Consider the following 25,556-nt stretch of genomic DNA (forward strand, 5'->3'; position numbering starts at 1 on the left):
TTACATGTTAAACTTGAGGTTACACATGTGTGTCTGCATCATACTGCAAATGTTTAGATTTTATTATGTTTTAAGAGCTGTGCTGTTTCCACTTTACCTTTAGGAAACCTCACCTGACGTTTTGCACATATTCAACTCTGTATATTTTATATATTTTATTATTATTATTATTTTTTTTTTTTTTTTTTTTTTTTTTTTTACTATTTAATTTGTAAAAATGTGTATACACACACACACACACACACACACACACACACACACACACACACACACACACACACACACACACACACAGGAAAATATTTAGTATACACATCCAGAAATGCATACACTATTATATATTGTACATATATTTATTAGTTTCAGATTAGCCATTCTTGTATTTTGCTCGTTTGTGTTGTTGTGTTTGCACATCTCTGTTGCTTGTGGGGCTCGCACACAAGAATTTCACTCGCATGTGCTGTGCCAGTGTGCCTGCACATGTGATGTGACAATAAAAGTGATTTGATTTGATTTGATATAAGCCACATTCTTTCAGTCCCACCAACATTTTGGCCCCAAATTTTCAAACTGTGAATAATCGCTGTGTGACTCTCCTCCCGCCCACCTTCACACCTTTAGACAAAGCTTAGGTAATGATATGTTTTTGTTATTCTTTTTGATTGCACAGCATCTCCTGAAAACAGAAAAGCGCTGGACTGTACCGCAGAGATCTGCCGCCCCCGGCCCGAGGTGCACGTCTTCCTCCCGGTAACGCAGATTCGGTTTTCGCCATGTGCGGCGTCCCCCCCGTCGTCCTGAGAAACGCTCGGCACAGACACTTACGCATTCCTGACGGCACAAGGCATAACTTGTTACGGAGGCCGTTCACAGAGCTGCGTTAAGGTGAATCCAGACGCGCACAGTGGGCTGTGTGCAGCGAGAGGGGCAGCGTTGATTTAGAGCATTACTCAGACGGAGAGGGGAGAGAGGGGAGAAAGGGAGAGTCTCCCCTGACTGCATTAGGGGAGCCTCCAGCCTTTGTGATTCCTTTTGATCAAATCTCTGTGAAAGATGAGTGTCATGCCCTCTTCCAGCCAGCTGTGAGGGGACTGCCCTGTGACTCTGAGGGGGGAGGCGTGTGTGTGTCTGTGTGTGTGTGTGCATATGTGTGAAAGAAAGGCATGCGCACCTCTGTGCGTGCACGTGTGAGTGTGTGTGTGTGAGTGTGTGTGTGTGATTGGGAGGGAGCAGCTCCTGAGGTGAGAATGCCGAGTAGGAGGATCTCATTCCAATCCCCTGTGCCCAGTTTCAACACACACACTCACTCACACACACACTCACAGACACACACACACACTGAACATCTTGAGTAGTTTAGAGCGAGTCCGGCATTAGAGGAGAGAAAGCAGAGGAGGCGTGTGTGTGTCTGTGTGTGTGCAGTGAGAGTAAAAGCACAGGGACTTCTTCTTCTTCTCTCTGTTTTTTGTTCGAGTGGTGGCGGCTGTGTGTGTGTGTGTGTGTGTGAGGCAGAGGAGCACATGTGTGTCTGCTGTTGAAGGAGACGCTGCTGGGTGTGATGGCTCTTTCGCGTTAGTACTTGTGCGGACAGGAGAGTTGGAGGCAGTTGTTTTGTGGGACTCGCAGGGAATGGCAAACTCGGCGGTATCCCTGGAAACATCCGACTAATGACAATGGCTGAGGTAAGAGCGCTTCGCCGCCGTCCTCTGTGTGCCGCGGCTCGTCTCGCACATCATCAGGACGCGATTAACAAAGACGGGCTGGATGGAGTTGTGCCGACTCTGGTGACGGGCGCGTTGGGTTGTTGAATGTAGACGTTCAGCGTGTCCTGATCCTGTTACTGATCGGGCAAAAACAGAAAGGTGGTCTCGAGCTGATATTTAGGGTTTCTGTTATCACACTGTGTGGATTTTTACACTTTACTCCTTCAAAGTAAAGAATTCATGCCAGAAAAACTTTGTTTAAACTCCTTTAATAAGTTTAAAAATGTGAAAATGAGCAGCTGTGCAGGCGGAGAGTTTAAATTCACATAAAGAGGATTTTAAAGTTTTTGAAACTTTCTTTCGTGGCATGTGTGCATCTCTGACTCGCTCTCAAACACTTTGATGGAGACGTTATGTTTATTCACTCCGGTCACCGACAATCCAAAGAGTCGAGTTCTGCACTTCATGAAACATGATTCACTTCTTTATTTCGCCGTTTCTTCCTCTGAGATAATATTCTGCATTCGCCTTTTTCTCTTCTTTGAATTTATTCTAAGGTGCTTGATTTCTGAGGCACTGAGAGGCCTGTTTGTGTGTCTGTGGGTTTGTTTGCAGAGTGGCGTGGCCTCTCGCTGCCTCTCGCTGCCTCTCGCTGCCGGCCGGGTCCTCGCGGCCGCAGCCTGTCGGAATGTAATTTAAGAGCCGCCTAATGTTTTGTTGCAGCCATCATGTAACAATTAGCTGAGCCGTCTGTGTGGCGGCGGCGGTGGCAGCTCTTCACGCCTGTGTGTGTGCGTGTGTGTGTGTGTAAACTATTTAAACAGCGTGTGTTTATGCCCCGTTAGCGGTTTCACTTACACACTGGTGTGTGTGGAAAACGATGAGTGAGCGTGGAATAACTAACTGTTATCAGCTGAACTGTCTGTCCTCATGTTTGAAATACGTTGACATGAATCAGCTGAGATTTGAGGACACGATCAGTCGTACACAGGATAATATAGCAGCCTTTATGCCTCTCGAAGGTGTGAGGAGCAGATTTACAGCTGCGACGTTCTCGTTTTATTTTACAGCAGAATAAAAAAGTGGAAGACAAATAAAAACTGTAAGAATGTAAATTCTTAGTAAATTACACTCATCGTGTCATTGTGTTTGCGTCCACACTTTGTTCCTCTAACAGGTTGCTTTTCTGAGGAGGCCATTACGCCGAGGCAGTGATTATTTGTGCGTGAGGCAGAAATGCGAGTCGATCGGCCCTCGGTGGCTTTTCCTCTCGTCCTCTCTTTATCTCCACCTTTGTTTCCCTCTGTAGCTCCGCTGCTTTCTGCGGGTGTCTCTGCTCTCCTCCAGCGCTGCAGGGCAACAGACAACGATTCACAGCGAGTGCCCCGGCCTGTTTTTATAGGGCTGCACTTTGCTTTGTGTGTCTTTATATATAAATCTGTGTGTGTTCCAGCCTCATCAGCTTCATTAGCTTCACGAGGGTCCATCCGTGAGAGGATGAGGGGCGGGTGGGGTATCTGTGTGTATCTGCTCCAGCCTTTTACCCCCTTCAGCGTCTCCTTGAGCTGCGATCCGCCCCTCGTGGCCCCCGTCCTGCCCCCCTAACACACACACACCGCCCCGTGCTCTGCGCTGCCACCAAAAGGCTTGTGAGGATTTGTCAGCCAGATGTGACAAGATTGTCAAGAGGCGGCGAGGAGAGAGGGAGATCTGATATTAATCAGAGCGTAGCTGGGAGCCAAACTCCCTCAGACTCGGTGTACTAACATGTTCCCCTCATTTACTCGCTCTGCGAGCCAAACACTCCCTACGAGTTCCTAACGGGGAGCCACGAGCTGCAGGAAGCCAACCAAACTTTGGCTCGCCTCCTTCTCCTTCATCTCTTTGTCTGCAAAGAGGCCGCTCTTCTCCTCCTCTCATGGATCTGCAGGTAAAGATCTTTTTTTTGTCTGCTCCAGTGTTCAAACATGCGCTGCATTCATGTGTGTGATTGATTGCTGGATGAGTTTGAAATAACGAGTGTTTCACGCTGTCTTTGGGCTGTATGGAGTCCTAATAGGCTCAAACGCAGCCTGTCACTACTTGCACTCGCCCAGGCTTTTCCCGGGTTTGTCTCCTCCTGCTCGGGACCGGCCGCCGTCTTCCACAAACACTCTGCTTTCATTTAAGGGAATTTTAAAAGCTGTGCTGATGTGCAGTCCACCCTGCGAGGAGGCTGGACGGTCGGACAGCTGAGGGTTTGTTTAAAGTTCACATTTTTGATTGTTCTGGGCGATTTTGTTTTTTTAATTTCTTATTGTCAGCTGCTTCCTCGGAGCAGGGAGACGAAATCAGAAGCTCGCGTATCCTAACCTCACTGCAACTAACGCTTGTCATCAATAAAGACTCCTGGCTGTCTCACACACACACACACACACACACACACACACACTGTGTCCGTGGTGAGGTCAGGTGAAGCTGCAGGTTTTGGTGCTGTGTTGGTTTCACTGGTGGGAGATAAGCGAGCGGTACCAGGAGCACGGTCCTCCCTCCGAATTCCTGACTGATACTGTGTGTGTTGGCTTCTATCAAATATTCATTACCCTGTGTGTGTGTGTGTGTGTGTGTGTGTGTGTGTGTGTGTGTGTGTGTGTGTGTGTGTGCGTGCGTGTGATTTTTATTAAACATGCATGGATGCTGCTGGTTAATTTCAAAGTAAAACTTCACAGTTTTCTGAATGAACAGAGTCGCGTTGGTCTCAGTTTTTAGTGATCAAACTGCTGCGGTGTCATTTTTCTCCTTCATAACTTTAACGTCTGAGAGATAAAATTATATTTGAGCATTTCTGCAGTTTTGTGAGCGTTTTCTGTTTGAAGGAAAATGTCGTGTTTGGAGAGAAATTCTTACTTCGTCTGAAAATCCAAACTGGAAAATTGAATGATGTAAAACAGAAAAGTGAAAAAAAATTCTCATGCCATCGATCTGTGGATCAGATTTTTTCTGCTCGGATAAACAACATCAGTCATTTTAATTTGAAATAAAAATCCAGTGACTGTGTTTCGTATTAAACGGCATTATTAATTTTATGAAGAGATCAGTTATAAACCAGACAACAGGTTTGAGGAGGATTTACTCGTGTTTTTACATTTTGTCTCTCATAATGAATAAGTGTCAGTAAATCGTGCTTTCTGAATAAACTGCTTCGTGTTTTGGATGTTTGTTGGCGCTCGTGATAAATCCTAAAAATAAGAATAATAAATGGTCTTTCTTTGATTTGTTGTTTCCAGCGTGAAGAGGTGAAATACGTTCTGGCAGCTCTCGGTGGGCTCAACGATGTTTTCGCCAAGAATTTATCAGTTTACACAAAAAAAGTAAAGCTGAGGGATATCTGTGCCGAATCGCAGACGATTTCTTCATGCACACTTCCTGTTTTTATCCCCTCTGTGTAATCGTCGCGTTAACTGATTAATGGCTGACAGTAAAATGTGGTCCCTCGCACTTGGCCATCAGTCTCTCCCTTTTCCTCGCGGCTCTTTGGCAGCAGTCAGAGTCGAGCGAGCTGCTGCTAATTGATTAGTTTTCCAGCGCATTAGTCCAATGTGTCCCCGTCCATCCCCGTACGGCCCACGTCCAAGCAGCTGTTCGCTCCCGCGAGTCTCCGAGGACGCGGACATATTTTAAAGAGTTTATTTTAAACGCCAGAGAGGACGATGTCATTTTCTTTCTCTTTGTGTGTTTGGCTGCAGCAGCGGACGCACACATCATGTTCCAGCTTCTTCTTTTCTCTCTGCGTCTGGCCTTGAAGCCGTGTTTGTGTTTTATTCCACGTCTTTTTAAGACGCGGTGGAGCGAGAAAGCAGATCCGATCACCAGGAAGCAGCTGCGTTTAAAGCTTTTAATAATTCTCATAAAAGTGTCAGTCTTTGTAACGGCGGCGCAATAACGTGCGCAGGTTAACCTGAAGCCAGTAAAATCCAGTGAACCCCGCTGCTGAGCGTGGAGAGATTTCACATCGTCAGAGTATGGATGCTGTTTTATGGCATACTTACCTCCACCTCCTCCTGCTCCTTCTTCTTCTTCTTCTCTCACTTTTGTCTTGTCCTGGCCTCACCTCCTCTCCCTCCACGGCCTCCTTCCCACACACGGCCTCAAACTAAATGCTGAAACAAACCGGAGAGACGGCGTCAGAATCAGAGCGTGCACGCCACGAGGCTCCATCTGTTTTCACGTTAAAGATGGAAGCGCAAACGTGTCATACGAATGTATACAGAGAGAACCAAGGCTGCATCGCTTCCTTTGATTCTGCATCATTCATGCACCTGTTTGTTTAATCAGCAGAGCTGAGGTGTCATCACACGACCTCGGGATGCCTGAGATGTGGAGCAAAGCTCTGAGAGTGGAAGTGGATTTTTCTGTGAATGAGAGGAACTCGCATCAAAGTGTTCACGGTCGCTCACCCGGCGCAGTGAAATGAATGCGTCCCCTCCTGACGACAGCGCGCTTTCGTTTTGTCGTTTATTCGATGCCCCGTGCTGTCACGGTGCTAATCGAAGACGTGTAACGTGGAGGCGGAGGCGGGGGGTGGGGGTTACACTGTTGTACGATATAAAGAAAGTGACACCGTGTTAACTTTAGCTTGAAGAAGTCTGACGGGGACGCATCATTTTGTGCAATTAGTCTTCTTGTCAGCGGCGTCATTGATGCGTGCGAGCAGCTGCCGCTTTGTTGTGACAACAGCAAAGAGAAAGGGATGGTTGCGGCGGCGGGGAGGGGGGCGGAGAGTTGTTGGGTTCTTCTCGGTCACTGAGAGCGGCGGTAGCAGTGGCCTGCCCCGCGCTGCCATATTTCCTCCTCCACCTCTCCTTCTTCTTCTTCTCAGGAACTCATGAAGTGACTCGCTAATTAAGATAAACGACTGCAAGCACTGGAATGTGTGTGTGTGTGTGTGTGTGTGTGTGTGTGTGTGTGTGTGTGAGATTGAGATGTATATTAGGGGGGCAGCAGCAGGGGGTGTGTGTGCACCCACAGCGAGACGGGATTAGACTAATTGGGCCGTGTTGGGTCTCGGCGCTCTGTAATGATGGGATTATGTTGCTGAGAGATGAGCAAAGGGGTTTTCACACCTCGCCGCTGTCCCGAGGAGGCCGCCGTGGTCCTCGGGAGGTAAAACCCAACATAAGAGGCCGGCGGAGAGGGTGCAGACAGGGTGGCAGATAGGCGTCACGGGGCCGGAGGCCGGAGCTGCCACCCCGCGCTCAGGTAGCTGCCACCACCTTCACCTCGGGTCCGTTTATTCGTCCTAACAATGCGAGATTACCGCGAGGTGAAGGACGAGCCCAGCCTCGAGCGTAGAACTGACTAAACGAGGAGGAGGAGGCTCCTTACCCATCCGCCCACGCTCTTCCTCCTCGTGGAGAGGGACCGGGCTCTGGTGGAGATGAGCATGCTGCTCATGTATACTAAACCCCTGCTGATCATGCATTATAGATGCGGAGGGAGAGAGGTGGCGGAGCGCAGCCACCCCAAGGTTTTCAGCGTGTAGCGCTAACAACAGCGGCTTTGATCATAAATCTGATGATGCTCCTCCGTTCAGATATGACTCTTTTTTTTTTTAGAGAGAGCAGGAAGTGGAGTCATTTTTAGTGTAGGGCTCCTCTCTGCAGGTCGCTGCACAGTCAGCAGCTCCTCAGAAAACTGGACTCATTATTGTCGTCATCACTTCCTGCATCTTCATCCCATTAGCTGAGGAGGTAATGGACAGAGCCCTCTGAACCCTGTGTGTGTGTGTGTGTGTGTGTGTGTGTGTGTGTGTGTGTGTGTGTGTGTGTGTGTGTGTGTGTGTGTGTGTGTGTGTGTGCACACGCACGCCTCAGGCTGTCATTGATTGGTTTTGTAGTCCAGGTGTGTCCGACCTGCCCGGCAGCCCTGCACACACACACACACACACACACACACACACACACACACACACACACACACACACACACACACACCTGTGCTAACGGGGCAAACCACGAAGTGATGGGGGAGAAATCACCAAAGGCAGTCGCGCTCCTTCTTTCAGTTTCCACGGGCAACTTGGCGATTGTACATTTTTTATGTAGCTTTGTAAGGAGAGCGAAGCTGCACACACACACACACACACACACACACACACACACACACACACACACACACACACACACACACACTCTCAGCACTTCTTTTTTGCCTTGACTGCGTACTGAGGTGGAGGTTTGTTGTCGGGGTTCCAGATTCAGATCACGTTTGCAAATTTTCTTTTATTTAATAAAAAATTTTTGACACCCAAAATGATCTTCATGTGTTTTATGGAAACACTGACGGATTTTTAAGGCTGGACATAAATTACTCTAATTACAATTAATCACTTTTCCTGCACAAACACAAAAACGTGTTAAACAGCATGTTTGTGACTCTGCTGATCTGCTAACCACATTATGAAAAGAAGCAAACTTCATCATAAACCATCAGCCAATGATTCAAATCAATAAAGACTAGAATAAAACATCACACGAACAGCTAAACAATCGTCGAGCTGGTGTGCAGCACAGGAGGAGTTTGCTGCTAAACCGACCTGACGAGATCCTAAAATTAATTCTAAAAAACAGAAGGTTTTATATGTATGTGGCACATTAACATGTGAATTTAATGTGACACTAAGCACAAGAAGGCTGCTGGAGAGCACCACAGCTCTCAGGTGCAGCGCTCACCTGGTTTCCTCTGCAGCCACAGCATCGCTGCATGGACAAAACCAAACACTGCACAAATAAATACTTTATGATTATTGTTGTTATTGATGTTATTATTGCCACCTGAAGGTCAGCAGAGAGGAGGAGACTCAGGGTGACCGACTCGCTGCTTACCTGGAATCTAAAAATAATGCAAATGTAACAATAATCATTTTATTCACTTGTGTCAGTTTTTCCTTCGTCTTTCTTCTCATTTAAAAAAAATTGCATTCACTGTAATTTTAAATGTTTCATTTTCACAGTTTTGATAATTTTGCTGATTTTTCGTTTTTGACACTTTGATTATTTTTACTGCCTTCAACACCAAAAATAAACGCAGCGCTCTGACGCTTATTATCAGTCAAAGCTGCCATTAAGTGCCTGCCTGTTAATTCATTAGGAACTTTAAAATGTGTTCAATGCTTTTTAAAACCTGCAGCTGATCATCTCCACGCTCTGCTGCTCAGATCTGCTTTGGTTTCTCTACCAGTCATTTTAACCCCACACAGGTGTTAAATTACTGGTGATTTTCTGTAAGAAATACATGAAATATTTTTCGTTTAGTAATTTATAAAATTACAGAGAGGCCTTGACATCAGTCGTGTCGGGTCTTGATGTCAGGAATTTGGCGTTTCTTCCCACATCCAGTGTGACTAAATGTGTGAAAGGCCTCTGCAGTGTTTTAATGTAAGGAAAACCGTTCACAACACAGGAAAAGAAAACCTGCAGTTTATCTGATTCTATCTGCTTTCATTGTAAAGAATTCTGTGTGTGTGTGTGTGTGTGTGTGTGTGTGTGTGTGTGTGTGTGTGTGTGTGTGTGTGTGTGTGTGTGTGTGTTGACAGGCTATCTGCTGCACTTTGGTGAACTGTAACTGTGACAGCTTCAAGCCGGGGAAGCTGAAGAGGAGGCAGTGTGAAAACTGCAAGCATGGCTGGGTGGCTCACGGTAAGACGAGAGTTTGTCGTTATTATCAGTCAGAAATCTTTGATTTAAAAAGCTTTCACGCTGAAATCTGAATCTATTTATCTGTGTGCCAAAGGAATCTAATTTCTAGTTTGCTGACAGACTCGCAAATAAAACCATTAAAATGGAATCAAGAAAGTAGCTTCCTGCTTTTAGTTTTATTATTTTTCAGATTAACTGTAAGTGAAACGTGCAGCTGTGTCCTGTGAGACGATAAGATGTGAGCTGTGTTTAAAAATTAAATAAAGAAGAGCAGAGCACCGCTGAAGTTCAGACACAGTCGGAGGCTTTGAGCATCAGATGGATGCTGTAGTCAGGGAGATTCTACGACCACGCGGCGTTTAAATTCAAACAGAGATGCAACATGAAGTGTGGCTGCAGAGCTGCACAGTGTTGTTCACATGGACGTGTTTAAATAAAGTTAGAAAAGTGAGCGCAGCGATGACACTGTCGCCTTTACACAGACCCAGGTTAAACATTAGGAACCGTCACAGAGAGAAAACCTGCGTGTTTAACGTAATCGAGTAACCCGCGGCGCACGGCGACATGTTTGGCCCTCTGCCTTTGTTGGCGTGCGTGAATCCTGAACTTCACGTTTGCTGACTCGGGAGAAAAAGTGTTGATTTTAATGATGACACAGAACCCTGAGCTCCTCCCTGCAGTGCATCCCAGATTACTCCCAGCTGGTGTCTGTCATTCTTCCTCACATAAATAAGACGTTTCCAGGCCCTGCAGACACAATCGGTCTATTTAAAAGAAAATCGCAAACAGAAAATCAAAAATAATTCATTTTTCTTGACTGAGGATTTTATTCACTAAATATTATTTATGCAGCTTTTTTTTAAGTAAAAGCACGAAGTAAAAAAAACAAAACATTTTTTGAGTTCTCACAAAGGCCAGAAAAGTGTGATTTAAGTACTTAGAGTAACGCCTGGAGTCACCTGAAGGCTTTTTGTCTCAAGACAATCACTCATCACTTTATTGTGATACCGTCTGAAAATCTGGAGAACTGGAGCTTTCAGATTTAGGTGAACCGAAGCTTTAAAAGTCCTTTAGAGTCATCGCTCTGTGGCGTAAACACAGAGGATGATGGTGGACTAACAGGGTGACCGCAGCGGGATTTTAATGATCGCTGAAGCTCTGGAAGTCAGAGTTTACAGAGCGAGAGTCACATTTATTTCCTGTAATTATTCTAATGTGTCCAACACTCTGCTTGAATCACCATCATTTTGTGTTCTGATGATTATTTCTGCTACACAGACTTGAATGCTGCGTTATTCCCTCCAGTTAACATCGTCCAGTAATACCCACTCTGTCATACACACAATATAGAGCACGAAGTTAGAAGCCAAATTTCTAAAGGACAAAAAAGAGTTAAAATAAAAAGTGAATGACATAAAAATAAATAACTAAAGAAGTTCAATAAATAAAAATCTAAATAAAATGTAATAATACCGAATAAAAACAAGCAAAATTAAGGTATTATAATAAAAAAGCTAAATTAAAATTTAGTTAAATAAAACTTAAATTAGAAATTATATATTTCTTTAAACTAAATAAATAAAATGGTAAATAGAAAGAATAAAAAGTAAATTTAAAAAGTAGTAAAACGATCTAACAGGAAATTGTTCGGTGAATGAAAACAAATAATAATAATAATAAAGGTTAAGTTGCTGAGCAACCTGAAGTGCAGTGAACAGATTTTATTTGTTGTCCAATATTTAATGAAGATTATTGTTTATTTATTTTTCATTCTTTTTCTTTTGTTCCTGTTTTTATTTGATTTGTTACATTTAGGCCCAAAGATTCGATCAAAAAAATATTAATAAATGCTTGAACTCAATTTAATAATGCAAGCGGAGTGAGAGAGCGGACAGGAATGTGAAATGTGAACATGCAGCAGCACAAACACGCATGCAGCGCCAGGCGGAGCTGAACTCTGTGATCTCAGATTACTCTAATCTGTTCAAACGTGACCCCTGTGTTTCAGCCCTGAGCAAGCTGAAGGTGCACCACATGTACCAGAGCAGCCAGGTGGAGATCGTCCACTCCAATGTGGTGTTCGACATCTGCAGCCTGATGCTGTACGGCACGCAGGCCATCCCCATCCGCCTCAAGATCCTCCTGGACCGCCTGTTCTCCGTCCTGAAGCAGGAGGAGGTGATCCAGATCCTGAACGCGCTCGACTGGACGCTGCAGGACTACATACGAGGATACGTGCTGCAGGTGAGCGCTTAGGACTGAAGAAGCCTCGGCTGGTGTGCGCGACATTTCAGGAAAGGTTTGACTGAACACGTTAGCGTTCAGCAACGGTCTGCGGCACAATGCCACCTGCATGTGTGGCTCATCAGTCAGGGGAGCAGGGATTCGATGATCAGGTTCACAAATTGATCGTGGTTCATGTTTGAATATAACAGTAAGCTTGCACATTAAAAACATGTGTGCCTGCTGCTCCTGTGGACACCTCATGAGTGACAAATTTAAGGACACCTGTGCTGCATCTGGCTGCAGCTGGAGAAGCTCTAGAAAGACTCTGTGAGTGAGAAAGAAGCCTTCAATCGTCGGTGTTCATTCAGTTTAAGACTTCAGTTTAGCTGCCTCCAGGGTTTATGCTAAGCTAAGCTCAGTGCTCTTCTACAAAGAAAAGTTCTATAAAAATTAATTTAATAATTTTACAAAAGAAATCAGGATGGGGGACGTTGCTTTACTGCTGATAGCCACAGACTCTCCTTACAGTCGTATTCTGAGTGTATCAGTTATCTTCTGCTGGAGCCGTTTAACACGTTTAACAGAGTGGCTCCCCGAGACTGGAGCCTCTAGTGGATGTTAGAGGAAGTGCAGGCTGATGTCTGACTGTTCACTTATTTTACAACAATCTGTGCATTTCTTTGTTAATCGTAACCATTTGATAAGCACAGACATGTGATCTCTCACCCCAACCAATCACAGCAGATGGCCCCGCCCCTCCCTGAGCCTGGTTCTGCTGGAGGTTTCTTCCTGTTAAAAGGGAGTTCTTCCTTCCCACTGTCGCCAAAGTGCTGCTCATAGGGGGTCATATGATTGTTGGGTTTTCTCTGTATGTGTTATTGTAGGGTCTGCCTTACAGTATAAAGCGCCTTGAGGCGACTGTTGTTGTGTATAAATAAAGTTGAATTGAATGTTATGTAGCTGGTAAAAGTGTTAATTTAATTAGTTTAATTAGAAAGCTGTTGGATTCAGTTTTGTTGTGGCCAAAATCTCTTTCGGGGAAACCTGAAATAATCATCTACAACTTTGTGTACTGCATGTTTTTGAGTGCATGGAGGAGATGAGCGTCTGTGAGACAAGAACGATTATTTCTCATATTATTGGTCATGCATTACGACACAATATCAATGCATATTTTTAAATATCACGCCTTCATTTCCTCCTGTTTTTCCAGCATTTTGTGGACTCGGGTTGTGTTCAGACTCAGTTTTTCGGCCGCCGCAGTGACGAAAAACAAAGTTAAAACACTTTCCTGGATAGACGTGTGAGCGGGACACCTGAGAAACACCACCACAGCCCGCGAGTACATGAAGGGAGAGACTGAAGGAATTTCTGAGGAAGGCGAGGGAGGAGGGGGAGTCAGAAAATCATGGTTGACGCCAGGCAGGAAAGGGCGGGGGGGTGCCACGGCAAAGCGATGCCACGAGCGGTGCCCCGCCGAGGCGGTACCACCGGGCTCGGGGAGGTCTCCGAACTGCCCGCTACATTTGTAAACATTATGTCTTTTGCTCCAGATTTCCTGTCAAGCCGGCGCCAAGCCGGCCGGGTCCGAGGCTGCAGGCGCCGTGTCAGGCGCGCACACAGATCTCACTTCGATTAGTACATCATCAAGTATTCAAGCTGGGCTGCGTTTAATTCATGTTAGCTCATCTAATGGCGAACGTAGAGTCAGAATCCTCGACAGGCACCCAATGAATGCTCTGTGATGAAATATTAATCGCGGTTATGGCACGAAGCCGCTCCTCACTTTCAAAGACCCCCAAACTCACATGTGATTACAGCCGGGCTGAGGCAGAGAGGACCCGCTTGATCAATGCACGGCGCCTTCTGCTCCCCCCGCCCTCGCCGCAGATATGTGTGTGTGGTATGTTGTGCACGTATTTATTTGCGCTCGCCTTTGGGAGTGTGCGCGTGCGTGTGTGTGTCCTGCCGATGCAGAGCAGGCACATCCACATGATTTAAATGAAGAGAAATGACCTGCGAGATGAAGCGCTGCGTGTGTGCGTAATGAGCTTTCTCGGGGTTCTGCGCTGCCCGCTCGCATTAACACTCCATCTGATTCCTTTATTTAGCCGCCCTGCCAATCTGCTTTATAAGGTGTGTCGTGCAGCCCACTGTGTGAATATGTATGAGCAAGCCAGCAGACACTTTTAATGCCGATGATGAAACCGCTCTCTCCTTTCTTTCTCCTACTTCCTCTGCCCTCTCCTCTCTTCTCTCTGCAGGATGTCGCGGGGAAGGTGTTGGACCGCTGGGCGATCATGACGTTCGAGGAGGAGATCGCCACGCTGCAGCAGTTCCTGCGTTTCGGGGAGACCAAATCCATCGTGGAGCTGATGGCTCTGCAGGACAAAGAGGGCCAGGCAGTGCTGGTTCCCAGCACCCGCACCAACTCCGACATCCGCACGTTCATCGAGCGAAACACCCCCCGCACGGCTGCCAACCTCTCCGCGTCCAAGACCGATAAGCTGAGCGGCAACAGCATGCACCACTTCGAGAACTTCATCAACAGCATGGCCTTCATGCTGCCGTTCCAGCTGCTCGGCTCTGTCCCGGCGCCGTTCCTGGGCTCGCACACGGGGGCGATGCAACAGCAGCACCAGCAACATCAGCAGCACCAGCCGCTGTGCCGCGGGCCGATGGAGCAGCAGGGCCAGCGGCAGGACGTTCAGGGGCGGGACGGTCTGCTCAGGGACAATCACCCCTCTCTGTCACACCCGTCGGAGAGCACGCTGCTCAGCTCCGGCGCCATCTCGTTCTCAGCTGACCTCGACCGAAGTGGAGACAAGCCGACGGACGGCCTCTCCGCCAGCACGAAGATCGAGGCCGAGGACTTCTCCACCAGTGACAATTACTCAGACGGGCCCTCCACACCGTGCACGCCGTCCATCAGCTCCGACGTGACCCAGATGTCACCGGAGAGCAAACTGCGCTCATTGGACAGAAACGGGAGCGGCGGTGGCGTCTCGGGAGGCATCGCCGGAGGAGGCTCTCTGAAGAAGGGTCGTGTGTTTTGCAACGCCTGCGAGAAGACGTTCTATGACAAAGGCACGCTGAAAATCCACTACAACGCAGTGCACCTCAAGATCAAGCACAAGTGCACCATCGAGGGCTGCAACATGGTGTTCAGCTCGCTGCGCAGCCGCAATCGCCACAGTGCCAACCCAAACCCACGCCTCCATATGCCCATGAACCGCAACAACCGGGACAAAGACCTGCGGAGCAACTTGTCCGCTGACGAGAGCTCTGAAGGAGAGAAGAGGCCTGAATACGGCACCCCCATCTCCATCTGCTCTGCAGAGAGCCAAAAATCGGTGTCCAGCTACATGGTGAGCCACATGGACTCTGGCTCCAAGCTCCACAGCAGCTCGTTCCCCAGCATGGGCCAAAGCGGCATCCTCTTCCCCAACTTAAAAACAGTCCAGCCAGTCCTGCCTTTCTACAGAAGCCTGGTAACCCCGGCTGAGCTCGCCAACACCCCGGGAACGCTGCCCTCGCTTCCTCTGCTGTCCTCCTCTGTGCCCGTCAAACCCCTCACAGCCCCCGAGCCCTGCACGACTGACCCGATACCAAAGAAAAAGTCTCGCAAGTCCAGCATGCCAATAAAGATAGAAAAGGAGATGGTGGAGCGAGACGAGCAGGATAAGGAGAGCAGCTCCGAGGATGAAACTCCCTTACACGGCAGGGACAAGGACGAGTGCGACGGTAACAAAGAGGAAGGACGTCTGTGCACAAGACAAGCTGGGGAGGAGAAGGAAGCCAGAGATGCGTACCAGGGCAAAGACATGGAGAGAGAGCAAAGTTTGGAGAGAGAAAGGACAGAGAGGGAGGACAAAGACGACGGCTCGAGGCTAGCCGAGACCGGCGTCATCACCTGCGCGTCCTCCCCCTTCGAAAACAGGCTGATGGACAATCACTGTGATGACAGCTCGCTCTGCCAGGACCCAGAGAGGGAGGACCGCGAGCACGGCCTCAACAAGATGTCAGAACTCAAGTGGGACGACGGCGAGCACAGGCTGACGAATGGCGGCGGCCTCCAGCTCACAGAGAGGGAGGCGTCCGATGGCTGCGGAGATGACTACGGAGACTCGGGGTTATCTCACCTCGATCCCGACGCCGTCCTGCCGCACCACTGTGAGATCTGCAGCAAGAACTTCAAAAACCCCTACAGCGTCAAGATGCACTACCAAAACGTCCACCTGAAGGAGATGCACATGTGCACGGTGGACGGCTGCAACGCCGCCTTCCCCTCCCGCAGGAGCAGAGACAGGTGAGAGGCGCTCGATTTCTCCTCCTGACACAAGTGCACGTTCGAGTATTTATAAACAACAACAACTTAAAGTCACAAAAGTGCAGCCTGCATGTCTGTGCAGCACCACGTCAGGTTTCTGTATTCATGAATCTGTAGGAAACGTTACAAACTGCATCTGTTCGCACTGACGGTGCAGCTGAAAGTGCATCTGCTTTAGCAAACTGTGTCCTCGAGTCTCGTCAATCAAAAACAGAGTCGGGGTTTGGCGCTCACAGGGTAAAGACTGTACGTGTGTGATGACAGCCTGTTCTCGTGCTGGCTGCGTCTCACAGATACAGATCGATCCATTTGTACTTATATAGCACCAAATCACAACAGCAGTCGCCTCAAGGCTCATTATAGTGTAAAACATCAATAGACAATCAGATGACCCCCTATGAGCTAGCATTTGGTGACAGTGGAGAGGAAAAACCTCGCCTGCTCAGATTCAAGCTCTCGCTCTTTGAAAGGGGACAGTTCAGCATCACCATAGCGACAGAACAGCAGTGTGACCTCTGTGGGAGTTTTTCTTCCCCGGTGTCGCCTACTGCTTCCCCCTGACTGTTGGGTCTTTACTGGATAAAGTGATCGTTGCTGTGTTGTATTGTTTTGGTGCTGAATTGAACTGAACTTCCATCAGCTAATAGCAATTCTACATTTCTGAAGGTGCTTCTCACTTTGTACCCAAACCACAGCAGAGGGCTAAGAACGCTGCCCTGCGTTAATGTTTGAGGAAAACAGCCACAGTCACCTGAAATCTTGTCACCTTGTTAAAAACACTGAAGACACTTTTTATCCGAACCTTCCAAAAGTGATCCAAACTCGGATAGCCCTCTCTGTCAGTGCGATGTGCGCTCGCATGCAGACGGACGCTCATCACTCTTTGTGCAGCTGCAATAACAATAAATGTTTCACATGAAATTTTGAGGTAAACTGACTGAAACACTCACAGTGTCATTTTTGTTTGTCACCCGCAGACACAGCGCCAACCTGAACCTGCACCACAAGCTGCTGACCAAAGACTCCTTCAGCCCGGCCAACGCCCTCTACTCTCACGCCTCCCTTTGTCGAGACAGAGACTCTGCCGGGCTGGAGTACTGCCAAGAGCAGCGGGACCGAGACCCGCCCCACCGGGATCCGAGCGGCCAGACCTCCGTCATCTTCCGAGGGCACAACCGCATGGGTCTGGTCTTCCCGATGAGCAAAATGTCCACGGCTCTGGACAGCGCCGAGGCGTCTCCGGTGGGAGAGACTCAGAGATTGGGAGGTGGGGAAGGCGGCGTAAGCGGGGAGGATGGGGCAGTCCTGGACCTGAGCACCTCATCCTCTGCCCCGCCTCGTGGCAGCGCTCAGTCTTCCTGGGACTCAGACGGAGCCGGCAGCGAGGAAGGGGAGGGGGCCGAGGAAGACGAGGAGGAGGCGCTCCCCGTGGAGGACAGCGATGAAAGCTGCGATGGGATCGGCGTGGGCAGGCCCGGGGGCGACGAGCTTGCACTCGAAGGGGGGAGGACCCTGGGCTGTGGCGAGGGAGGACAAGGAGGGCTTCAGGGAGGTGGGGGTGGATCTCCAATAACGTGCCACGTCTGCCAAAAGGTCTACAGCAACAAGGGCACATTCAGAGCCCATTACAAGACTGTCCATCTGAGACTTCTTCACAAGTGTAAAGTCCCCGGCTGCGACACGTCGTTCTCCTCCGTGCGGAGCAGGAACAGGCACAGCCAGAACCCGAACCTCCACAGGAACCTGGCTGTTAGCTCGGGTTCCCCCATGGAACAGGAGTAGACCTCAAAGGCCAACGTTTACTTTGTCCAAGTTGTTCTTTTGTTGTTTTTCCTGGGCGCGTAATAAAGAAGGCTCACCCGTTAGCACTTTGGAAACATCACGCCGTCATTCATCCGTTACTGTAGGCGAGAAAGGGACGAGCAGAAAGGAAACCAAATTCATTTAAAACAACCAAAACCTGCGCAGGTCAGCCAGTTGGTTTCGGCGTCGTGCTGATTTATTTTGGTTTTCCTTTGAGCCCTTTAAAAAAACATCCGTGTGGACTAAAGTTTTCCTTGTGTTGTCGAATCCTGCAAGTGTTTTTTCTCTTCCAGTGTTTCTGTCGTCGGACGTCCACGTCTGCCCCGTGAAGCCGTAGTGAAGTAACTCCTACACTCGTCGTTTCACTCGTCCCAGCAAAACAGTCTCTGTTGAAAAGCTATTGTGTTGTGAGGTAGAACAATAAGTTATTGTACGGTGTTTCTATGATCTGTCTTCACTGTTCTCTTTGTTGGAAACTGCTAATGTTGACCAAAGATTTCTTCTCAGTTCACAGTTGTGTGTGTGTGTGTGTGTGTGTGTGTGTGTGTGTGTGTGTGTGTGCGTGCGTGTGTGTGCGTGCGTGCGTGCGTGCGCGTGCGTGCGTGTGTGTGTGCGTGTGTGTGCGTGCGTGTGTGTGTGCGTGCGTGCGTGCGTGTGTGTGTGCGTGCGCGCGTGTGTGTGTGTGTCCGGACCCTTCGTGTTGTGGGAGGGGTTATGCAGTATTAAGAGGTCCGCCTGGTCTTCGCCTTCATCGTTTTTAACAGCAGTATTCAGGCGTGGGCGTGGCCTAAAACAGTAAAATATATAGGAATGTTGACTGAAAGGGTGAAATCCTGTTTTTTGTTGGTGTTTTTGTAAAGAAATGTTCTCACGCAGCCAGACTTGATGTTGTTCGCGTGGTTCCTTGCAGTAACCTCACCGACTGGACAAACGGCAGAAAGATGCCACCTCTGGAGGCAGGAAGGATGTACTGTGAAAGAGTCAAACACTGAGAAATAATCAAGACAAAATGCAGTTTCTGAATCTGGCCCTTTGCCCTGAGCACACCTTACACGAAGAGCCGGAAACAAAATGTTTGAGCTGTAGATTCTGTGAATAATTTGTGCTGAAAGACACCAAAAGAAAAGAAGCTGTGTAAAATGGAAGAACTTCACCACTAACATTACGTTTCTTTACGTGAACATAAACACTGTGTTGTACATTCCTGATTTGGTTTACTGTCCTGGTTTTGCTCGGTATTCTGCATATTTCCTTTCAGTCTGTATTTAAACGCGATGGCTCAGATTTAAGGTCGCGCTCGTCTGTTGTTTGGATTCGTTCATATTAAAAAAAGAGCAAAAGCCGAGACATGTGGATAGATGTTCATGTTTCTTTTGAATTAATGTTACAATATTCATTCAGTTAAATAAAAAGCCATATGTTTGCAAGACTCTGGTCACTTATTTTGAATTCCTGCATTAAAAACATGTCGGTCTGTACGCTGCACAAGCTTTTCATCAGGTCACTGAAAACTACTGTTAACGAAACACAAGATTGAGAGCATCAGGACACTCTCAAAAGTCCCAGAAATATTTCTGTGTCATGCAGTGATGCAACTCCGGAGTTGCAGCTTGTTAGCTAGCTGCTCCACATCGACTGCCGTCTGCGACGTCCTTCGGTCATGACGGGAAATCTCTGAAGAAATGAAGAAATAGTTGCAAACTTTATAGTAATAACCAGGAACAAGTAATTAACTGTAAATTATGTTAATTCATGTAATATTATAAAATCAGAAGAAAAAACTGATTCAGTGGGACTTTTTTTCTGCTGTAAATCTCAGATAAATATAACATTATAGCGCGTAGCTGCAGAATCACCAGTGTTACATTGACACTACAAAGGTGTCTGTGTGTGTCCACTGTTGGACACGTGCTGGTTTTCTAACACTGGAAAATAACTAGAAATGCTGGTAGTTTGTGGACGCATGTAGACTCTGCTCTACTGGAGATTTTGCAGTGTGTGACTTGTAAACATTCAAAGATTGAAAGAGCTGTTCTGTGGCTATGAATACAAAGTGGGAGCGCACACTGGACCAGAGTCAGGAAGCCTGATTTCTCCTGCTGACTGTCGGCGTCTGTGTGACGTCACAGCTCAGCTGGGAGACTGAAATAAACAGAAAAAGGTTTAAAATATAACAGCAGAAGAAGAATCAGTGAAAAATGTTCTAAGGCTAAATGGTGAATTATACAAAATAAAGTTTTTTCAAATCATGACAACAGTCGACTTTAGGTGCGTTGTACACTATTCAAAGTGCTTCGTCCCCTTTCATCATTCACACAAAAAAGTGTTTTCTGTCTACCAGTCACACACAACCGGGGGTTCAGACGACCCCCTGTGAGCAACGCCGGCAACAGTGGGCAGGAGAAACCTCCGGCAGAGCAAGGCTCTTGTTTTGCTTCTCCTGTGTGAAGCATCCTTGGTTTTCTTGAAAGGTGCCAGAACAATTTAACAAATTATTATTGTTATTATTATTAATACAGACAGTATCAGTCTACAATGTTTACACAAAGTAACAGGAACAGCTACTTAATCTCATAATTTACGTTTCAATTGAATCAATTAATTTAAGGTAATTAAAACACCTGATCTGATGCACTTACCTGTCCGGCCGTCCACCAGCTCAGGTACCTCAGGAGGATTCAGCCTGCGGTGAGACAGCGCCCCGACCCACAGACTCTCCCTGACTCTTTATTCCTATTTTTATTTAATCAAACATTTTGCATCCCAGCGGTCGGGTCTTTGTTTGTGAGAGAAGAAGTTCAAATGTGCTTGAATATGATTCATTTACGTATTTATTGTTGTTGTAATTCACAGTTACGGTAGGATTGTTCTTTCTCCACCTTGGTGTCTGATGGATGACTGTATATGTAAACTCTTATTATATCATTCAGCACACAGCAGCATACAGTGAGATAGCAGCAGGGAAAGGACAGAACTGTGAGACGCGCTGAGATTTGACTAATTACAAGGAACATGAATATTAAATGTGTTTATATGTATGAAAACAGACACGTCTAAACATAAAAACTGCATTAATACCATGAAAGGGTCAGTCAGAAACACGCACAGCGACCCGTGTTTTAACAGCAGATTTCTGCACATGCAGGACGGAGAAGCTCCTGTTACGCAAACAGTGGGAAATATATTTGAGTTTGAACTTTTCCTAAGCAAGCACACGCGTCCTCATGCTCGTGCACTGAATCATTCGAACGTCACTGACAGTCATCTGTCCTCTGAAGCTCTTAAAATCAACGTATCACTGAAATTCTGTGTTATTACTGAAGCCACAATGAAGAAAATAACGAAGCCCAGTCCCAAAACACTGGTGAGCTGTGTAGAGTGCAAATAAAAACAGAAATCAATGACTTGCAAATGTCATAAACATATATTTTATTTATAATAGAAAATATATGAAATGTTTCAACTGGGAAATTTTACTATGACCTCATTTTCAATTTAATGTAACATGTCTCAGAAATGTTGTTATGGAGCAACAAACAGCTAGAAAATAAACCCTGTGCCATAGAAACAGCTGGAGGAACAGGTCACATGACCTCGTGTAAAAGGAGCGTCTTATAGAGGCGGAGCTTCTCTGAGGTAAAGACGAAAAGATGCCTGATTGACGTATGAGGATGTTTGGTGATAGCAGCTGTATTTCAGTGTAAGGAAGGTTTAGTCCACCATGTTTGAAGCTGAGCTGACTGTGAACTGTTAGTCAGTAGGTCTGCATGTCCACGTGTTCCTCCTTCAGCTTTGCCACCATGTTTCTGTGGCCGACCTTGTGTTTTCCAGGCGATGCCCATCCTGGAGCGATCCGAGGACATGGCCGAGCCACTGTGAGCACTTTGTCTGTGTTTAGAGCTCTCTACTCGACTGACTTTTGGCCAGATGTGTCATATTTTCGGAGGCATCCATTGTGAAAGCTTTTAATCTTATGCCACCTTTCACCATGTGCCAGCATTTCAAACCACAGAGGAGAGCACCGCAGTTTACAGTCTGACCTTTGTTCTAAGGCTGTATTGCACGATATGAACTGTACGTGGATAAACTGTACAGCTGTGAATTCTTTGCTTGTCAGCTTCCGAAACATTTTACTTGGTTTGCAAGCAGAAGCCAGTCTGTCAGCTCTGCATCATCTCCAGCAAATGCAGCGGTATCGTATGAACCCACCAACGCCAAACGTGTCAGAGCGTGTTGGGCTCCAAACCTGCGCTCTTTACCGCCAGGTCAGAGACACCTCGCTGGCTCACTGGTTACCTTCAGTAATGAGCTCACCTGGTTTCGCATCACCTGTAACAGGTGGAGGACCTACCCGTGGTCCAGTATCAGTGCTAATTTCCTTTTTGGTTCCCCTTCGTTCATTTCTTCCTTTTTATGAAAGACACCTTCTTCCTTTCACTCAGCTGTGAGTGCAGATAAACCAGGGGTGACAGTCAGTCTGTGGGACGTGTGCCGTCCTGCTTGGAGTCTTTCTGCGTTAGCCCTGTGATTGACTGTTGACCCGTTCAGGTTTACCCCCACCTTCCACCCTCTGCCAGCCCGTCCAGCACCCTGAGCAGAAGTTGGATGGTCTGGTCCTCTTTCTTTAAAGAAGCACACTCTGAAATTGTCACATTAAATAAGTAAAACAGTCTCAGATGTTGGTTTTTTGCACGGCTCTCTGCTGAGAGCTCAGTCATGACTTTCTCCCATAATTAAAAAAAACAAATCTTTTTACTGGTTGACTGGTTCTGTGTACGTCCTGTGGTGTAGCTGTGGATGCTGTGGGTGATGTTACTCAGTGTAAAGCTGATGATGATTCAGACCTCTGACTCAAGTCAAGGTATCAGTTCACACTCTTGTGATGTGAGACACTATTAAGGAGAAAATACAGCTGTGCTCAACTGGACTCTTAAGCAGGCCGGTAGTGGCCCCCGGGCCATATGTTTGACACCCCTGAACTAAACCATCTCTGTCACAGAGACGAAGACTCGCTGGATGATTTAATGATGTCAGCAAATGCTTTTGGCTCTTTTCTTTTAAAACAACAAGGCTTTAGAAGTGATATGAGGCAGGTTGTCTTTCCATCGGGCCTTGCTCACAGGTCAGGGAGGGGCGTGGCCTGCAACATGACTGGGCTCAGGTCAGCCTCGGCTTGACCCTTTCACTGCTACGCCACCCAGACTTGGCGAGCAAACAAAGCAAACACAAACTGCTGTAGACGCACACACAGGTGACGGGAACACGACAGGTTTTGTGTTGAAGTTGATATCTCTGTGATTTTTGCTTCTTTTGGATGATAACACGGGGGAGACACTGAAACTGCAGTCAGCACTGATTAACATTTACATTCCTGCAAAATGGCACGCTCTCCACTGTCCAAAAAGAAGCTCTCAGAGTTATTGAAGAGGTGAATTAATCACTGTATTCCCGCTGCGCAAAGGTAAAGGGCAGGGATGGAAATGGACGGGGACAGTGGAAGCATCGTTGGACTTGCATTAAAAAAGCGAGGAGGACAAATCTGTTACGCAACATGCCAAAGTATTGCACTATTACAGAGGGCTGAAAGCCTTGCATAACTCAACAATCCAACCCACCCGTCGCATTTACTGTACATTAGTGAGCCTGCAGAGCCGTTCCTCATCACTTAGGAGCTGAAAAACCCAGTTCTGACAAGTGGCCCCCATCCTTTTTCTCTGGCACATTGCAGAAATCTAGTACCACTCAGAGAGGGCACAGTGGGTTATTTCAGTCCCTCCTGTGTGCTGCATGTAGGCGACAATATCCAGCAGAGAAGCTGGTTGATCTGTAGAGGTGGAGCACTCGCTCAGCTTCCTCCACAGTCGTATCTGTATCCGGAACAGCTTGCATCTTTGGGGCTATTTTTAAGAAGCAGTGGACGCTTTCAGAAGCTGTTCACTGGTAAATTTGGAACAGATCGAGGAGACTACTGAGCTGCAGAGGTTTGCTGTGTTCAGGACTGATAGTCGAGACAAACATGAGCTGCTGCTTGCTTCATCTCTGAGCTCAGTAAACACTTTCCTGCTAAGTTTATGGTCTCAGTCTGACTGAACCAAACACGATGTCCCTTGTACATTTGTTTTGCCCACTAGGGGTCACTGCAACAAACAGCAAGCACAGAATTATTGCGGAAACTCAGAAGCAGAGTCAGGAATGATGTGGCAGACCCCGACGTATGACTCGTGAGACAAGATTTAATCTTAAACACAGACTTCATTGGTGGCGACAGATGGAGCAAACCATAACAGAGCAGAACAGGAGCGAAAAACAGGACTAGAAGGATACAAAGCAACAGAAGAAAACAACGTGAATCACGATGCAACCAAGAACAGAAGCAAACTGAGGGTTTAAATACACAAGAAAAGTTCAGGGGAGGATGGAGACACCTGGTGAAACACAGCTAAACTAAATCTACCTGATGAGACAAGAGGAAGAGAAACTGAACATAAGGCTCACAGGAAGTAACAGACATGCAAACCTGACCTAAACAGGGGAGCACAGAGACTGAAACAAAGATCACCAACAGGTTGAAGAGAGAGACCGGGCAGCTCATCTAAGCCAGCTCTTATATCCTGGACAACGCAGGTGAGCAGCCTTAGCTCACAATGCTTCCATGCAGCATGTCAGGCTTTCTTCAGGGAGTTGACCGGGAGACAGAAAGAAATCACAAAAGAAGGTGAAACTAGAATACACACAGAGGATATATATCAGTGACCATCTCACTAATGCAATAAAAGAACCAAACCGAAACATGAACTCGTGAAGCTCACTGGGATGAAGAACATTAGCATTCATTTGGAGCTGTGTTCCTGTCTGATCTAATCCGTCTGTTTTGGTGCATCATCTCTGACTCTTCAGCTTCTAAATTCCAGGCCGAGTTCAGAGAGGATTTTCTTTACATGAGTCTTTTCAGTGAAAATGACTCCCTGCTGCTGCAGAAAAAGGCTGATACAGCAGCGAGGCTCAACCAGACAGCAAAGCAGTGAAAATAATGATGCAAAGAGCCTCAGAGAGCAGCTGAGCCGAGGTAAAAACTCACTGTGTATTAGTCTAAGTGGCAAACTTTCCACAACACATCTTTTAAAAATATATTTATTACCTAAAAAGACAGAACCCTAAGCACACTCATGTTAAAAAGTAAGAGAGAAAATGTCTCAATCCAATCACTTAATCCTTAAAGCATTCTTGTAAAAACAAAAGCGTCCTGTTCATGCCCGAGTCTGAAAAGTTGATTTTACACGATGATGTTTTTAGAAAACACGAGCTGAGCGCTCGCCACGCCGGGCTCCTTTTTTGTGTCTTTATTTTCTCACATCTCAGTGAAACTGTCCTCTGTTGTAACCAGAGAACACGACCGTCGTCCAGTGGCTTAATTATATTACACTCATATAAATGACATTTAAAGCTAAGACTCTATGTTCATTTTAAATCTGAGACTCATAAATATGAAGCAGGTCCACATTTGAACACATGCATTACATCTGAATCAGCACTGAGGAAGGTTAGCTTGGATCTGAACCCCACTGAGTGTCCTCACTGTTGTGAGGAGGCACAGAAACCTGCAGCCGTCCAGCAGCTGCAGAGATTTTGGAGAAAAAGTAGTCAACAGTTTCTGAACGCTGAGATTTTTTCTGACTTTGGTAAATGTTAAATTTAACATTTTTGTATTTCAATAAATTTTTGAAATACTGCTTCTCATATAAATGCATTCAGTTTAATCATGTTAAATTAATAACAGCAATATCCTTTATGTTCACATGAACCGCGTCTTATAAAACC

The 25,556-nt window shown here is 46.8% G+C and overlaps 1 protein-coding gene across 3 annotated transcripts; it reads left to right on the forward strand.

Moving 5' to 3' along the window:
- The first annotated feature begins 1,302 nt into the window (after nt 1-1,302).
- On the forward strand, nt 1,303-19,165 carry bnc1 (basonuclin zinc finger protein 1). 3 transcript variants are annotated; one of them, XM_085388492.1, is made up of 5 exons: nt 1,303-1,682; nt 9,277-9,379; nt 11,388-11,623; nt 13,870-15,914; nt 16,913-19,165. In XM_085388492.1, exons 1-5 carry the CDS (start codon nt 1,668-1,670, stop codon nt 17,715-17,717), a joined length of 3,204 nt encoding a protein of 1,067 aa, XP_085244618.1. In that variant the 5' UTR covers nt 1,303-1,667; the 3' UTR covers nt 17,718-19,165. The 3 variants fall into 3 exon arrangements, with proteins under 3 accessions (XP_085244618.1, XP_085245430.1, XP_085246155.1); XM_085389304.1 differs by lacking the exon at nt 1,303-1,682 and adding an exon at nt 1,693-3,633; XM_085390029.1 differs by lacking the exon at nt 1,303-1,682 and adding an exon at nt 3,644-7,432.
- Nucleotides 19,166-25,556: the final 6,391 nt, after the last annotated feature.

This window comes from Rhamphochromis longiceps, linkage group LG1, assembly GCF_057381845.1.
Source record: "Rhamphochromis longiceps isolate RC_006_pf linkage group LG1, R_longiceps_female_GT1.1, whole genome shotgun sequence".
In the NCBI taxonomy this organism is placed as follows: domain Eukaryota; kingdom Metazoa; phylum Chordata; class Actinopteri; order Cichliformes; family Cichlidae; genus Rhamphochromis; species Rhamphochromis longiceps.